Consider the following 17,219-nt stretch of genomic DNA (forward strand, 5'->3'; position numbering starts at 1 on the left):
CTTTACATTTGTGCGTATGTATGGAATTTTTTGACGTCTCAAATGGTAAAAACTAAAGGAATTTCACTCTTTTACAATATACTACAGAACAAAAGGGACTTTTCTAAATCCTCTTCCCACTTAAAGTGGGAGGGGGATTTGGGACGTCAATACACATGCGACCAATGGAGGGTTGCTTGTAGATTGAACCAATCAGCCTCCAATTGCACCTCCTTGTGGGAATTGTCAGTCAAAATAACTTTAAGATGGTATTACACACCCAATATTTTATCCAAATTTGGTAATCAGCACTCGGACGAATGCTGGAGAATATGTGGAGCTAAAGGAGACATACTCCACATTTTCTGGAATTGCCCTAAATTGAGGGTTTACTGGAAACAAATATTCGAGATTTTATCAATTATGGCAGAAACTGAAATAAAACCTAATCCAGGTTTAGCATTGCTATCCCTAGGTATAGACAGTTTTCAGGTCGCCTTACGCAATTCGATTGTCCACCTGTTACATGCAGCCAGATTATCGATCACCAGAAAATGGAAAGATTCTTGTCCTCCATCTGTGATTGAAGTTATAGATCTTACGAATCTCCATATGACATATGAACGATTATTGGCCATATCCCAGAATACTTTACATAAACATGAGATTAAATGGGCCCCTTGGAAACAAAGTACTTAATTTTGATGTATGACTTTTGAAAAATGGTCATGGTGATAACTCTTGCTTGATTTATCTCTATCTTGAATGCTTACTGTTTTAATTGAATACTAGTTCTTGAAAAGTAATTGAATAGATGAGTTGCCTAGGTACTTCACAATTTTCTGTTCCCTACGAATTGTTACAGACTAATTGATTTATAGTATCTCTACATTGTTCCCTGATGTCGGTTGATGTTGTTTATTTATGTTTCAAATGATACACTTGTACGACATTCTTCTGCATGAAACTTGAAAAACCAATAAAAACTATTGAAACAAAAAAAGAAACCACTGCTTGTGGCTCTGGGCTATCTAGCAGTTACTGGATTGGTACCCATCAGTGTTATACTTTGTGGAGCAAACCTGGACCCCACTCTGTAGGGTTGGCCTGTGATGTTTTCTTCAGGCATGGATCCTGTGTTAGGCGCTCACTTTGGCATGAAGTTCGACATGTATAGTTAGCTGCAGGGTATGAGACAGGTCCAGGGCCCTGGTCTATTGTTCTCAGACTCTGAAGACAATTTTGGGGGTATGCTGACCATGACACATAATGGGCCCAGCATTGTGGATAAGGTAAGACAGGGTTTCCTTGTATTTTGGATGCGTTTCTGACTACTAGCACACAATGCCCATACAGAGGAAAGGGGGGTGTTTCACTTTATTGTGATACATTATGTCTCTAAAGTTTTCAGGTCCATAATTTTTACTTAATTTTACATTTGCAATTTTTTCCCCCATCCAGACATAGGGGTCAATTCACTAAGAGTTAAACAACAGCCAAAAAATGCAGTGAAATAACACTTGTGGTAAATCAGTTGTGAAAGTGCAATGCACTAAGAATTTTGCATTAAATACCGTAGTATTTGTTAGATTTAGCGGTAATTACGGCATTATTTATTGCAGTAATTTACTGCATTGAGTTGGTTGCTATGGAGCGGGGTGGGAAGCCAGCCACCACGTCCTTAACAACAGATGACTCATCAGATGACTCATGACAGCTGAGTGTAAAAGAAACATGCCAACAATACAATTAAGGGCCCCCCTCAAAGTCCATACTAGACCCTAATTGGAGCATGCAGCCCAGTAGATCAAGAAAGGGGGGGATGAGCCTGAACCATTCCTGCTGCCTTCTGCTACAGAGACACATCATCTCCTACATTGCAGACACTCACACCCCATTCATTCCTTATGCCATTCTGTGAACGACTAAGCAGGGAACCCCTCATTTTGGGGCTCATAGGTATAAGGTAGCTGGGAAAAAAAGTCAGAATAGTATGCATTCTGCTGATGGCCAACAAGAAACTCAGAACACTACTCAAGTGGAAGCTGTTCGTCTGTCCAAGAGAAATCTCCTATCATGGCACAAATTCCTCTCAGGTGCCAACCATGCTGCCTATCTGACAAAAGCCGATTTTTCTAACATTTTATCTAAGGTCTTTGGAAATTTTTTGGCTGGCCTGGAACCTTTGGTTTCCTTGGGACAAAAGTGCTACACTTCCTCTCTCCCCACTGTCTCTGTTCACAAATCAGAGTTGGAACCTCCAAACCTCCTCAAGCGTGAAATGGAGCAAAGTGACAGAATACATTTATTGTATATGCTGCAAGGATTTTCCAATCAGGAATTTTGTGACCCACAAGTTATGGCTTCTTGTCCAATTCCTTCCACTGTGATTGATGCAGTGCCTATCAGAACCCGACTCTCCACAGCCAAAGCAAGCCTTTTTTAGACACAAAGAGACTGACTAAATCACCTATCGCTGCACAAATTGAAAGTGCACTACATGAGGATTGGCCTAATCCTTAAATGATATTAACTCCCAATAATTTTACTGAAATCTATTCTATAGAATTTGGATATTTAAGAAAAAAATGGTCTCTCCTGGTGTTAGATTTGCTTTCATGTCTATTTGCCATACTATTGTACTTAAATTCTCTAAACTGATTTCTTTGTGTACCAAAATTCCATATGGAATCCGCAAAACCTGTCGATGCATCTCTCGGCCTATGCCCCTATCCCTAGAGTGGGGGAGGGATAGGTTTTGAGTTATGTTGTCACTCCATTTGGGAGACTTGTTTGCGTTTTTTTTATTTTTTTGTCCCCTCTGAGAGATTTCTCCTCAGTTTCTGCTCCTATAACACCTGTAAAAACACCAAACACCAAATCCAGATGTTATAGCTAGAGTTTGGCCTAAATACCATATTTCTAGAAATGAGTTACTTATTTTCCAGTAGTTTAGACCCATTTCACATGGAGATGCAATAGCGCTAAAGTGCTGCTTGTTTTAGCTGTGCTTTAGCGCTTTTTAAGCGGCTCTTTGGGCCACTACCGGGCACTTTAACCCTAAAGAAGGGGTTAAAAAAGCTTGTGTCGTGACGCTTCAATTCATTTCAATCAGCAAGGCATTTTGGGAGCGCTGTATACAGCTCTTTCAAACCACCCCAAAGATGCTGCTTCCAGGACTTTTCCTAATGTCCCGCCAGCGCACCGCCCCAGTGTGAAAAGACACACTAAATGAATGAGTCGCTTTTCAGGCGTTATTTAGAGGCTATTTCTAGCACTAAAATTCCTGAAAACTGCCTCAGTGTGAAAAAGGTAGTGAAACTCGTGTGTTTCTCACAGTTTAACAGTAAACTACCACATCTGCTTGTTAGAAGGGATAGCCAACATACATGTGAGAATAGCAGGCGACCAGAATTAAGTAGGTGTTCTGATAAATTACTATGGAGACTGTTGTAATTACTGGACTTGCTATAAATACACTCTTGCACTAAAGAAGTAAAAATGTTCAGTTGGGTTCTAAAGTCTTTTAAGTGACCCGTCATGTGAAAGCACTGTGATATTTTTTTTGCAAGATAGTTCTGTGAGTTTTTCATACATAGCAGACCCTGATCTATCTTTCAGAAACTCGTGAAGATCGGACAAAGCGTCTATTCAGGCACTACACGGTTGGCTCATATGATTCTTTCACTTCCCACAGGTAATATATTGATTTCATTAGTCAGCTCATGCATATATAAAAATGTATGGTAAAAAAAATTAACCAATGAAGAATGTAACATCTTCATGTTCTATGTAAGTAGTTAATAGTAGACAACTAAATTACAGTAATCGAATTGCGAGTAACGCGGATAACAAGCGTTTCGCAATACAAGCTATTATTTTTTTTAAATCCTCGGTTTGCGAGAGTTGTCTCACAAAACAAGCAGGATTCAGGCCTCTGGGGTGTGCAGCACTGCATTTGGCAGTTTCTCCATGTGTCTCTGAGTGCATCCGAGCGGTCTCTGAATGTTTCTGAGTGTCTCCAACGCCCCCTACCTCTGGCCACATGCGGTACTGCATACAATAGCAGTGGCTGTGGAACGGATTATCTGAGTTTCCATTATTTCCTACGGGGAAACTCACTTTACGAGTGCTTTGTATTACAAGCATTTTTCTGGAACTAATTAGGCTTGTAATCCAAGGTACCACTTTATAGGTGCTTTTCTGCAATTAAATGAATCCAATTATAATAGACAGATTATGTCCTGTAATATTTGTCATACTTGTGTCCTTTAACCGCTTGCTGTCCGCCGCACGCAGATATACGTCTGCAGCATGGAACGGGCAGGCAGAAGGACGATCTCCGTGAGCGTGTCCGTGGGTCCCGCAGACTCAATTGCCGCTGGCATACCTGCGATCGTCTCACGGAGACATAGAACGGGGAGATGTTAGTGTAAACACAACATCTCCCCGTTCTGCCTAGCTGACACTGATCGTATTCCCTGTCATCGGGAACACGATCAGTGACGTGTCACAGCAAGTCACGCACCCTACAGTTAGAATCAAGCCTTAGGGAACACTTAACCCCTACAGCGCCACCTAGTGGTTAACCCCTTCACTGCCAGTGTAATTTTCACAGTAAACAATGCATTTTTATAGCACTGATCGCTGTGAAAATGACAATGGTCCCAAAAATTTGTCAAAAGTGTTCGATGTGTCCGCCATAATGTCGCAGTCACGATAAAAATTGCCATTACTAGTAAGAAAAAACAAATTATTACTAAAAATGCTATAAAACTATCCCCTATTTTTTATACGCTATAACTTTTGCACAAACCGATCAATAAACGCTTATTGCAATTTTTTTTTACCAAAAAAAGAATACGTATCAGCCTAAACTGAGGAAATTTTTTTTATATATATATTTTAGGGGATATTTATTATTAAAAAGTTAAAAATATTGAATTTTTTTCAAAATTGTCGCTCTATTTTTGTTTATAGCGCAAAAAATAAAAACCACAGAGGTGATCAAATACCACATAAATATCAAATAAAGAAAGCTCTATTTGTGGGAAAAAAAGGATGCCAATTTTGTTTGGGAGCCACGTCGCACGACAATTGTCGTGCAATTGTCAGTTAAAGCGACGAAGTGCCGAATCGCAAAAAGGGGCCTGGTCCTTTAGCAACAAAATGGTCCTGGGCTTAAATGGTTAATGTATGTGAGAGCATTTAGCTGTGTTTATGTGGGTTTCTGCATATAAGGCACACTTTGCGTCACTTGTAGATTTCAATAGGGAATACACTCTATTGCAGTGGTCATCAACCCTGCCCTACAGGGCCCACTAACAGGCCAGGTTTGCAAGATAACTGAAAGACATCACAGGTGATATCATTTGCTGCTCAGTGATTGCAGTATTCTAGTCTGCATCTTCCCATGGTATTACATAAAACCTGGCCTGTTAGTGGGCCATGTAGGGCAGGGTTGATGACCACTGCTCTATTGGGTTGGCTATGCTGGCTAATGTCATAGTAGGTTTATTATTTTGAAGGAAATGTGGGACAGAATGGATTTTTTATATGGTAAGGAGGGATACTACTTTAAAACGTAAGAGAGCTATTACTTGTAAAAGAGAGAGCTATTATTACTTTGCACTGCTGCTTGCAGCTATATGGCCTTGGGTTAAATTCATCTTGAGTACCATATGCAACAGATCTAGTGCTTTCATTCCTGCGCTTGTTAGTGTGGTTATAGACCCAAATGGGTCTATTTAACATACCTGATACATAACTGTAAGCACAATCCAGTACCTGCCACCTAAAAGACACCTGTCATGATAAAAATCCATAGGCTGCGGTTGCTGACCTCCTTCTGAAAAGGCTAATTGCCTAGCTGCTTCTGATTTTGTACTGACCTAAAAGAATGCCACAAGTAAAGTCAGGACTCCTGATCTACACAATTATTCTGGGATAGGGACTCAAAAAATATTGAAGCTAAAGGGTCAGCATTACAGTCAAATAACACACTGGTACCGGCTTTATAACTGTCTAGTGTATGTTACCCTCAGATTTTAAATACATACATGGTAGAGGTGCAGACTGCTTAAGAAGCTGGGTTGTTACCAAAAAGAGAGTTTATGTATAAATCTATTGAGTTAAAATTTGAGAGTATACTTCAGCATGGCAGAGAGTTAATTAAATATAGTGCCTGTGTCTAAGGGGACGATTATGCACATTATTTACCAGCAGAACCAGTTCATTTGAGCAGTGGCAGATTGTACAGTCACATCTTTTGCTCTTTTTTGCAGTGATTATGTCATCCAAGAGAAAGTTGCCCGGTTGCAGAAGAGAGAATTGGAAGGATTTGGTTTTGTGTTACGTGGAGCAAAAGGTACCTCTGCTGACATGCTATTTTTCTTGGTCGTTATCTCCTGTATAACGCTGTCATAGTGCTTATAGATCAGCTTTTCTCAACCTTTTTAACATGAAGGAACCCTTGAAGTAACATTACAGTCTCAGGTAACTCCGGCTAATAATTTTTACGTATATCTACTGTACATAGTACATTGGCATGAGGTTAATTGGGAAAAATGCTCCTTACATTTGTGGTCATTGGAAAGAATCCTGCTATTACAGATACACTATATTACAAAAAGTATTGGAACGCCTGCCTTTACACGCATATAAACTTTAATAGCTTCCCAGTCTTAGTGCATAGGGTTTAATATTAAAGGGGTTGTAAAGGTAAAAAAAAAAATCCCTATATAGCTTCCTTTACCTTAGTGCAGTCCTCCTTCACTTACCTCATCCTTCCATTTTGCTTTTAAATGTCCTTATTTCTTCTGAGAAATCCTCACTTCCTGTTCTTCTGTCTGTAACTACACGCAGTAATGCAAGGCTTTCTCCCTGGTGTGGAGAAAGCCTCTTGAGGGGGGAGGGGGCGAGCAGGAGAGTCAGGACGCTCTCTACTTTGCAGATAGAGAAAGTAGCTGTGTGTTAGTGAGCAGTGGAAAATCCTGACACTCCTGCTCGCCCCCTTCCCCCTCAAGAGGCTTTCTCCACACCAGGGAGAAAGTGTCGCATTACTGTGTGTAGTTACAGACAGAAAAACAGAAAGTGAGGATTTCACAGAAGAAATAAGGACATTAAAAAGCAAAATCGAAGGATGAGGTAAGTGAAGGAGGACTGCACTAAGGTAAAGGAAGCTATTTAGGGGAAAAAAAATCCTTTACAACCCCTTTAAGTTCGCCCACCCTTTGCAGCTATAACAGCTTCAATACTTCTGGAAAGGCTGGCCACAAGATTTAGAAGTGTGTCTATGGGAATGTTTGACCAATCTTCCAGAAGCGCATTTGTGAGGTCAGGCACTGATGTTGGGTAAGAAGGCCTGGCTCACAGTCTCCTCTCTAATTCATCCCAAAGGTGTTCTATTGGGTTGAGGTCAGGACTCAGGCCAGTCAAGTTCCTCCACCTCAAACTCACTTATCTATGTCTTTATGGACCTTGTTTGTGCACTGGTGCGCAGTCATGTTGGAACAGGAAGGGGTCATCCCCAAACTGTTCCCACAAAGTTAGGAACATAAAATTGTCCTAAATGCCTTAGTATGCTGATGCCTTAAGAGTTCCCTTCACTGGAACTAAGGGGCCAAACCCAACCCCTGAAAAAAAACACACCATAATCCCCCCTCCACCAAATAATTTGGACCAGTGCACAAAGCAAGTCCTTATTTCTTCTGTGAAATCCTCACTTTCTGTTTTTCTGTCTGTAACTACACACAGTAATGCAAGGCTTTCTCCCTGGTGTGGAGAAAGCCCCTTGAGGGGGGAGGGGGCGAGCAGGCATGTCAGGACACTCTCTACTTTGCAGATAGAGAAAGTAGCTGAGTGTCAGTGGGCATCCTGACACTCCTGCTCGCCCCCTCCCCCCTCAAGAGGCTTTCTCCACACCAGGGAGAAAGTGTTGCATTACTGTGTGTAGTTACAGACAGAAAAACAGAAAGTGAGGATTTCTCAGAAGAAATAAGGACATTTATAAGCAAAATCGAAGGATTAGGTAAGTGAAGGAGGACTGCACTAAGGTAAAGGAAGCTATTTAGGGGAAAAACAATTCCTTTACAACCCCTTTAAGTTCGCCCACCCTTTGCAGCTATAACAGCTTCAATACTTCTGGAAAGGCTGGCCACAAGATTTAGAAGTGTGTCTATGGGAATGTTTGACCAATCTTCCAGAAGCGCATTTGTGAGGTCAGGCACTGATGTTGGGTAAGAAGGCCTGGCTCACAGTCTCCTCTCTAATTCATCCCAAAGGTATTCCTCAAGCCAGTCAAGTTCCTCCACCTCAAACTCACTTATCTATATCTTTATGGACCTTGTTTGTGCACTGGTGCCCAGTCATGTTGGAACAGGAAGGGGTCATCCCCAAACTGTTCCCACAAAGTTAGGAACATAAAATTGTCCTAAATGCCTTAGTATGCTGACGCCTTAAGAGTTCCCTTCACTGGGACTAAGGGGCCAAACCCAACCCCTGAAAAAAAACCACACCATAATCCCCCCTCCACCAAATGATTTGGACCTGTGCATAAAGCAAGTTCCATAAAGAAATTGATGAGCGGGGTTGGGGTGGAGGAACTTGACTGGCCTGCCAGAGTCCTGACCTCAACGCGATAGAACACCTTTGGGATGAAATATAGCGGAGACTGCCAGACAGGCCTTCTCGTCCACAACAGTGTCTCACCTCACAAATGCGCTTCTGGAAGAATCCTCAAACATTCCCATAGACACACTCCTAAACCTTGTGGACAGGCAAGTGTCCCAATACTTTTGGTAATATAGTGCAGCTAAAAAGATCATTGTTGTCAATGGTTATTTATCTGAGAGGCAGAAATTTCTCACTGCTCTAGCAACCCTGACCAACCTCTGAAGGAACTTAGGGTTCCATGGGACCATGGTTGAGAGTGGCTATTATAGCTTGCTAGAAAGCCTCAATCACAAGTTGATGCTAGAGTAACATTTACTTATAATAAATTTACAGCGCTGGAGATGGCATTAGAATGGTATTGTGAGTTAGTGTGAATTTTCTAGCTTTACATATGTATGTGTATATACCATCACTGCCTTGCATAATCAACACAAACATAATGCAAACCTATGAAAGTGTCATTAAATATCATATAAAGCTAATCAATATGACTCTTCTTACAGCAGAGACACCGATTGAGGAGTTCACACCTACACCAGCTTTCCCTGCTCTGCAGTATCTGGAGTCTGTGGATGTGGATGGTGTGGCATGGAGAGCAGGCCTTAGGACAGGTGACTTCTTAATTGAGGTGTGTGGAATCAGCAAAAATGTATAATACTGCACTACTGATTTTAATAATACATGTCTATATCCTCCATATGTCAGTTCTGCATTTCCTCTTTATCTTACATTTCTGAAAAATTAGTAGATAGGGGACTTGTAAGAACCGTTTTTACTAATGACTTACTATTTTATGTTTACACCCAAATTATTTTGTTTTACATTTTACATAATCAACATAAGCAATGTGCTAGAAAAGTGTAGAAGAAAAAAAAAAACATCCCCCTGCAAGTTAATGTCATATTATTCTAGTCTAGCCCACCAGCTGAGTGGTGTTAATGCTGACAGGTCTTTCACCTTCACCCAGTCTACTTTCCAGGTTCATGGGCCCTGGCCATATGAATGGCCGAGCCATGATGGCATCACCCCTGCACATGTGTATGGGAGCCATAATCGCGGGACAGTGCTCTGCTCTGCGCATGCGCCTGTGATGTGAACATCTCCTAAAGTGCACGATTAGGAGATATTCCTTGTACCTACAGGTAAGCTTTATTATAAGCTTACCTATAGGTACAAGTCAGTAAGTTGTTGTATATTACAGCTTTAATTAGCAGGGGAGGGCTGGGCCGGGGGGCAGGGTGGCAATTGCCTCCCAGGCCGCCCTGAATTATGGCCAGGAGCCGCTGCCCGCTACCATTTTCTTATTTATTCTGGTCTAGGAAGTTAGGCCGGGGGCATGGCCACGGTGGCCGACCACTAGCTGTTGCATTCTGGGAGTTGTAGTCCACTCTCAAGCTCCCAGTGGGTGGAAAACAGAGCAGCGCAGAGCAAACTACAACTCCCAGAGACCGGATTCTTGGAAGCAGGGTGTGCCAGGGAGTCGGGACGCAGGGCTGGGTGCTGACTGCAACTTGACCCCAGGACCAGGAGCATTACCCCCCCTGGAGGACCTGCTGAGATCACTGTGGTGAGAGAGAGAGAGAGAGAGAGAGAGAGAGACCCTGACACCCATAGCTGACCCCCCCCATTCACCCCATACACCCAATGTAACCTGCCCCAGTGATCAGGCTGCATTGATGGGCACTGGAGTTGGCTGCACTGGTGAGGCTGCATTGAAAAAACAGATGGGCAATGGTTAGTGAACTGATTTGACGGTTCAGTGGGCCAATTGACTGAACTTGCCCCCCAGGCCTAAGGCTGCCAGCCCTCCCCTGTTAATTAGTATTTTTTTTATTTTGGCACGAGTGGCTTAGCAGCCAAGGTTCCAGAGACAGAGGATCAGGCCACCCCTTTGATATACCCATATCCATGATTGTCTTACTTTGGTGCAAGTTTAGCAGTGTGTTGGGGGTACACAGTAAGTGGTTGATTTATTGATGAGTTGAAATGTTGTCAGAATCAGTAAAGCCTCGTACACTGCCAGGAGAGCTTTTGGCCGGGAATACGGGCTGTGTGTATGCTCCCTAGCAGTTTTCCCACCAGGAAAACAGCCAAGAATCCCTGATGGGAAAAGAGAACCCTACTTTCTATTTCCTGTCGGGATTCCCGGTCGTGTGTACAGGGCTTCACCGTCCAAAAATGTATAAACCTAGAATGATAACATGAATCATATTACTGTACAAGATTTTTAAAGTGTGCTGTGTATAAGATGTAATGTAATATGTGTAGATCGATTAACTTTTTTTAATGGGGTAAGCATTATAACATTCCTTTATGTGCTTTCTTCCCAGGTGAATGGTGTCAATGTAGTGAAGGTTGGCCATAAGCAAGTGGTAAATCTGATTCGCCAGGGAGGTGGCATACTGAGTATGAAAGTTGTGTCTGTGAGTCGTAAACCAGAAAGTGAAGAGGCTATGCGTAGGAGGGGTAGGTGTACATTCCAAGGCCTAATTTGTGCCTACCTGGTTTTGAGAACAAAATGTGTTATGGCTGCTCTTAAACTTGAAACAAAACTGTGCTGCTTCTACTGAAGCTGGGTAGATTTTGGCTTTTTATAGTAAAATGCAAATCTTAATGTAAATGTATTGATCTTGCATGGGAAAATTGGATTTCTTGTCAACGTACTGGAAATGAGTTTCAGGGCTGCTGAGTGTGCTCTTCACAACAGTGTTCTCAGATTATCTTGTAGCCGCAGCAGGTTTTTATTGTTTTACATATGCTCTGGAGGGCCATGCTGTTAAAAGTTATTTTAAACTTGGTTATACATAGGACGAGGATTTTATTCTGTGAAAAACAAATAAGATAGATCAATCCCTTGAAGAAAAAAAACTGGACAGAAAGTCGTTTGCACGGATTATAAATCTTCTGTTGACTTCACCTCGAAGAATAAGTGCCTTCACAGGTTACGACCTGTTCATATGTCAGCCAATGGCATAAATGAATGACTTGCATATCTCAGCCTATTACCCTACCATAAGGAAAAAATGAAATGCTTGTTCTTGGATTTGTAATGTAAGCAAGGTTATTTATGTATGTTTCAAGCTGAAAATACCATACTTCACAATCTTCACAGTGCTTCAGTGGATGGTGTTTTCCTCCTTGTGTGCATAACCTAATTGATTGTTCTCTTTCTCAGTGCTCCCAAAGACAATGGCCCAGATTCACAGAGAGCGGGCGCACATTACGCTGCCGTAGCGCAATCACGCCGACGCAGCGCAGAGAGGCAAGCATGGAATTCAGGAAGCCAGTGCTCCCCACGCTGCGTCGGCGTGGCGTAGGTTTCGATGGCGCAGGCCGGCGTAGGTGGAAGTGGGCTTGACCCATGCAAACCCATGCAAATGAGGCGTGACCCCATGCAAATGATGGTCCAAGTGCCAGACAAGTACGTTTAATGAACTGCGCATGCGCCGTGAGGTGGACGCATCCCCCTGCGCATGCTCACAACCACGTCGGAACAACTGCCTAAGATACGCCGGATCACTGCGTACGCCATGAACGTAACCTACGCCCAGCAAAACACACGTCCAACGTAAAATACGCCGGCTTGGCCGGCTTGTGTTCCCTGGTGCAGACCTTTGCATGTCTGCTGCTGGGTTACACCTCCTTTATGGGGCTTAACTTTACGCCGGACGTAAAACTTACGCGCACCTTTCGTAGCCTGCGTCGGGTACACGCAGGTTCGTGAATCGCCGTATTTCCCTCATTTGCATGTTTGAATGACTAATCAATGGGAGCGGCACCATGCTCCCAGCCTAAATGTGCGCCCACTCTACGCCGGCGTAAGCAAGATACATCGGCGGGGTGTAGCCTGGTTTTAGGCGCATCTCTGTTTGTGGGTCTTGCGCACATATACGACGGCGCACATTTGCACTTACGTCGGCGTAACTTGTTATATGTCGGCGTAAGTGCTTTGTGAATCCGGGCCATACTCTGTAGATATAGTGGTATAAATGTTTTGCACTGACCAGCCCTAAGAAGCACAAAGCATATACAGTATGCAGAGCTACAAGTATGAGACGTGGATAGAGCTAAAATTAGAACACCTATTGAGGCACCATCCCCATCACAATACAAGAAAAATAGAGTTCCTCTATCTTCCTGGGAAACCTTCAGAGATGAAAAGAGAACACAGTAATTAAAGTAAAAAATTAATTAGAAAGAATAAGTGTGGGGAAGGGGGATAGTCTAAGGAAAGACTGAAAGTTTAGATAAGTGGATTACTATGGGTAACAGTGAATGACCAAGAGGCTTGATTATAAATGTATCAAAAAGTTTATTTAGCACAGATATATGTGCAGCTTAGAAAATAGTAAGATTATTAAAACAATTTAATTCAAGAAGTTCCATTGCACATGAAACATGACTGACAAGACTCACAGGGACAACAATTAACAACACCTGTCCGGACGTACTAGAAACTCACACACCAGTGACATGCATCATAATATATGAAAAAATCTGAATCCCCGCCGTATATCGCGAGTGCAATATGTTGGGCGATCCAGTGTGGGAGACTATATGTCTCACCACGTCTTCAACACATTGAGTATCAAATTGGTGCATTAACTGGTGGGTGAGCTTGGTGCAAGGGGGATGGGGGGAGGGAACGGATGGGGAATTTCCCAAGTTGTCAAAAATAGTTGCTTAAGCAGGGGCTGGGTTCTCAGCCCTTCCTCCTCTGTGCTCAGGTTGCTCAGCTGTCGGTTAATTGCCAGTACTCATCATTCCACAGTGGCTCACCTGTTGATCATCTCCTGCTCATCAGTCAAGCCCACAGCCAGCCCCTTCTGGCTATTTAAACTGCCTGGTTCATTTCATCAATTGCCTTCGCCTTGGTCAACATATCTAGAGACTCTCTTTTGTGTTCCTGTTGAAGACTTGCCTGGATGACATCCCTTCTGGTTCCTGATCCTGTCTGCTGCCTCTGACTACTGGATCTGACTTCCCATAGTCCACCCTGTTGCCATTTCTTCCCCAGGCTATTTCTTCTTGGTTTCTTCCTCGTCATGCAACACTGTACCCATATGCCATTTTGATTTTTTTTTCTCCACAAATAGAGCTTTCTTTTGGTGGTATTTGATCACCACTGCGATTTTTATTTTTTGCACTATAAACAAAAAAAGAGCGACAATTTTGAAAAAAACACTATGTTTTACTTTTTGCTAAAATAAATATCCCATTTAAAAAAAAAAAAAAAAATCTTCATCAGTTTAGGCCTATATGTATTATACATATTTTTGGTAAAAAAATAGCAATAAGTGTATATTGATTGGTTTGCTGTGTGACAGGCAATCACAGGTGCCTGGCGGACATCGCGGCTGACGGGCACGTGCATCAGCTCCCGAGTGACGCAGTGGACGCGCGCCCCCTAGAGGCCCGGGAAGCCGAGGACGTTGAATGTTAGCTTGCCTCTGATAAGCACGCATTTTATGTGGTGGAGGTGCACGTGTTTTTGGTGTCGCCGCAAGTTATATCAAGATTATAAACATGTGGCTATGTTTATCGACTAATTTATGTCAATATTGTGTGGTGTTGGAAGAAATTTATAACACTTCAATTCTTGATTAGCGCAACTTCCCCCTTATTATTTCCTATCTTATATGTGTGTATCTCATATTGAGTTGCAGCTGTTTTTTCCTTTTTTTTCCTTTTATTGTTCACTTAGCGTGGTATTTTTCCACATTATTTATGTTTTGACTAAGTTTACCAGTTGTACCATTTTTACCATTTTATTAAAATGTGATTCATACTGCATTTTCTGTCTCAGTCTGTTTCATGGTTCCTGACTGTAGGTAAAGGTCATGAATTCAGAAGATGTAAGCAATCCACATAGTGAAAAAAAAAATTCCACATTGAATGAGCAGGACCACCACATAGATCAGTTTGCCATAGCATTACAGACGCTCCTGATTTGTGCTGCTCATCTTGATCTTCCCACTGTGGCTGTTCCGGTACAACCTGTGTTGCAGGCCGTCCCTGGTGCTGTGCAGGCACCTGCCTCAAATATTACCTCTGTAAGAGGTATGTCTGGTTCAGCACCGCTTTCCCAGCGATTTTGGGGTGATCCAGTTCATTGCAGAGGGTTTCTGAACCAGGTAAAGATGCTGCCCCAGGTGTTCCCCATGGACAGAAGCAGGCTTCATAATTTTTTTGTTTTCTGATAGAGCCTTGGCCTGGGCAAACCCTCCATGGGAGACGCAAAAACCCATTGTCCTAAGGGTATTTGACGTTACCGCACGCTCCACTTCTTCTGCAAAGTACGAGAACTGTTGCCAATTACACCATTAAATTCCGTCCTCTGGCAGCAGAGGTCGTTTGAAACAATGAGGCCCTCATGGCTGCTTTTTCTCATGGTCTCTCAAAGATGCGATAGCAGCCTGAGACATGCCTACAGATCTGGAGAAGTTGCTCACGTTTGCCAGAGAGACCTTCGCTTGCGGAAGCCTCTTGTACGTTTGGCTCCAAGATTTGCAGCCCCATTCCTCACCTCCCATGCCACCTGGTACAGAGTCTGCCAGTGAAGTAGAGCCCATGCAGTTGGGCTTCACACGTCTCTCTGCAGATGAGAGGACATTTAGGAGGAGGGATAGATTGTGTCTTTATTGTGGCCTGGCAGGTCACTTCTTGAGGTCCTGTAGGGGATAGACCTTAGGTGGCATTGTTACATCCCCAGTTACCTTGAAGGATAAGCCTCTAGTTTCAGTTACTCTTTCGTGGTCTGAGACGTCTATCGATACACAGGCTCTAATCAACTTTGGGGCTTCAGGCCTGTTCATAGACAGTGCCTTTGTATCTAAGTACTCGATACAGGTGCAACTTCGTGCCACTCCACTTGCCATTGAGGCTATTGATAGGAGACCTCTACAGCCTGCCCATGTGACTCATGAGACTGCTCCATTGACCATGGCCGTAGGGGCTCTTCACCATGAAATAATCCAATTTCAAGTCATTTCCTCTCCTCATTAGCCAGTGGTTTTTGGGTATCCTTGATTAAAGAGGCACAACCCCTATTTTGATTGGCTTCGTGCTGAGGTTATTTCCTGGTCGCCACAATGTAGTAAGACATGTTTTTCAAAAGTGGCTAAGATCTTGTGCACCTCCTCCCCCTCCTCCTAGCCCATAGAATACTGCAAATGTAGCAATGTATTTGACAAGGGTCAAGCCGGTAGTTTGCCTCCACACCGGTCGTATGATTGTGCATTTGATCTCCAACCTCGTGCTATGCCTCCCCATGGCCGGGTTTACCCCCTTTGTCTGTCTCGGATGATAAAGCTATGGAGGACTATGTTATTGACGCACTTTCTTGAGGGTTCATCCGCAAATCCTCGTGTCCTGCTGCTGCTGGCTTCTTCTTTGTGAAAAAGAAGAGTGGTAAACTGAGACCTTGTATCGATTATCGGGGTCTCAACCACATCACGATTAAGAACGCCTACCCGATTCTATTGATTACGGAATTATGTGACCACCTCAAGGTAGCAGCAGTTTTAAGGAAGCTCGACCTAAGAGGGGCATACAATCTTGTGAGGATCAAGGAGGGCGATAAATGGAAAACTGTGTTTGATACCAGGACAGGACATTATGAATACCTTGTAATGCCGTTTGGTCTTTGCAACGCTCCTGCATTTCTTCAGGAGTTCATCAACGATGTCCTCAGAGATATGTTGAAAAATGCGTGGTGGTTTATCTCAATGGTGTTCTCATATATTCGAAATCCCTAGAGAGCCACCACACAGATGTCTCCTGTGTGCTACAGAGGCTGAGAGATAATGACCTGTATTGTAAGTTGGAGAAGTGCGATAAATTTTCTGGGTTGTGACATTTCTATTGCTGGTTTTTCGATGGACACAGAGAAATTATCTGCAGTTCTACAGTGGCCTCAACCCAAAGGTCTACATCCATTACAACGTTTTCTTAATTTGCCAATTCTTATCAGAAATCTATTCGGAACTTCTCTTCTCTGGTCAAACCCCTAACTCATATGACCAGAAAGGTCGGTAAGCCACAGAATTCGTCTCCAGATTCCATTAAAGTCTTTGAGTCTCTCAAGGCTGCCTTTGTTTCAGCTCCTGTGTTGGCACATCCTGATCCTACGCTACCCTTCATTCTTGAGGTTGATGCATCTGAGACTGGAGTAGACACCCTTCTGTCTCAACATCATACCTCTAAGAGCGCTATTCATCCTTGTGGCTACTTTTCTAAGAAATTGTCTCCTGCAGAATGCAATTACGAGATTGGGGACAGAGAATTGTTAGCTACCATCTTAGCTCTTAAAGAATGGCGGCATCTCCTCGAAGGTACCAGTGTGCCGGTCCTCATTTTGACTGACCATAAGAATCACACATTCTTGTGTGAGGCTAAACGCTTATTTCCCAGAAAAGAGCGTGGGCTCTTTTTCTGTCAAGCTTCAATTGCAACTTACCCAGTACTAAGAATGTGAGGGCTTATGCGTTTCCTCCGCTTCCAAGATTGAGTTGTGCCTGTTCCTGTAATACCTCCCGATTGCATTCTGGCTACTCTACGCACCAGTC

The 17,219-nt window shown here is 43.0% G+C and overlaps 1 protein-coding gene across 5 annotated transcripts in view; it reads left to right on the forward strand.

Annotated features, from left to right (window-relative positions):
- The window catches only part of SHANK3 (SH3 and multiple ankyrin repeat domains 3), a 375,382-nt gene that overhangs the window by 296,484 nt on the left and 61,679 nt on the right, over positions 1–17,219 (forward strand). For all 5 annotated transcript variants that reach the window (XM_040343142.1, XM_040343144.1, XM_040343143.1 and 2 more), the window contains exons 13-16: positions 3,601–3,676; positions 6,264–6,346; positions 9,156–9,280; positions 10,983–11,118. In XM_040343142.1, coding sequence (XP_040199076.1) covers positions 3,601–3,676; positions 6,264–6,346; positions 9,156–9,280; positions 10,983–11,118 — 420 coding nt within the window. The remainder of the gene's footprint in view (positions 1–3,600; positions 3,677–6,263; positions 6,347–9,155; positions 9,281–10,982; positions 11,119–17,219) is intronic.

The sequence above is a fragment of the Rana temporaria genome, chromosome 3 (assembly GCF_905171775.1).
Source record: "Rana temporaria chromosome 3, aRanTem1.1, whole genome shotgun sequence".
NCBI classification, from domain to species: Eukaryota; Metazoa; Chordata; class Amphibia; order Anura; family Ranidae; genus Rana; species Rana temporaria.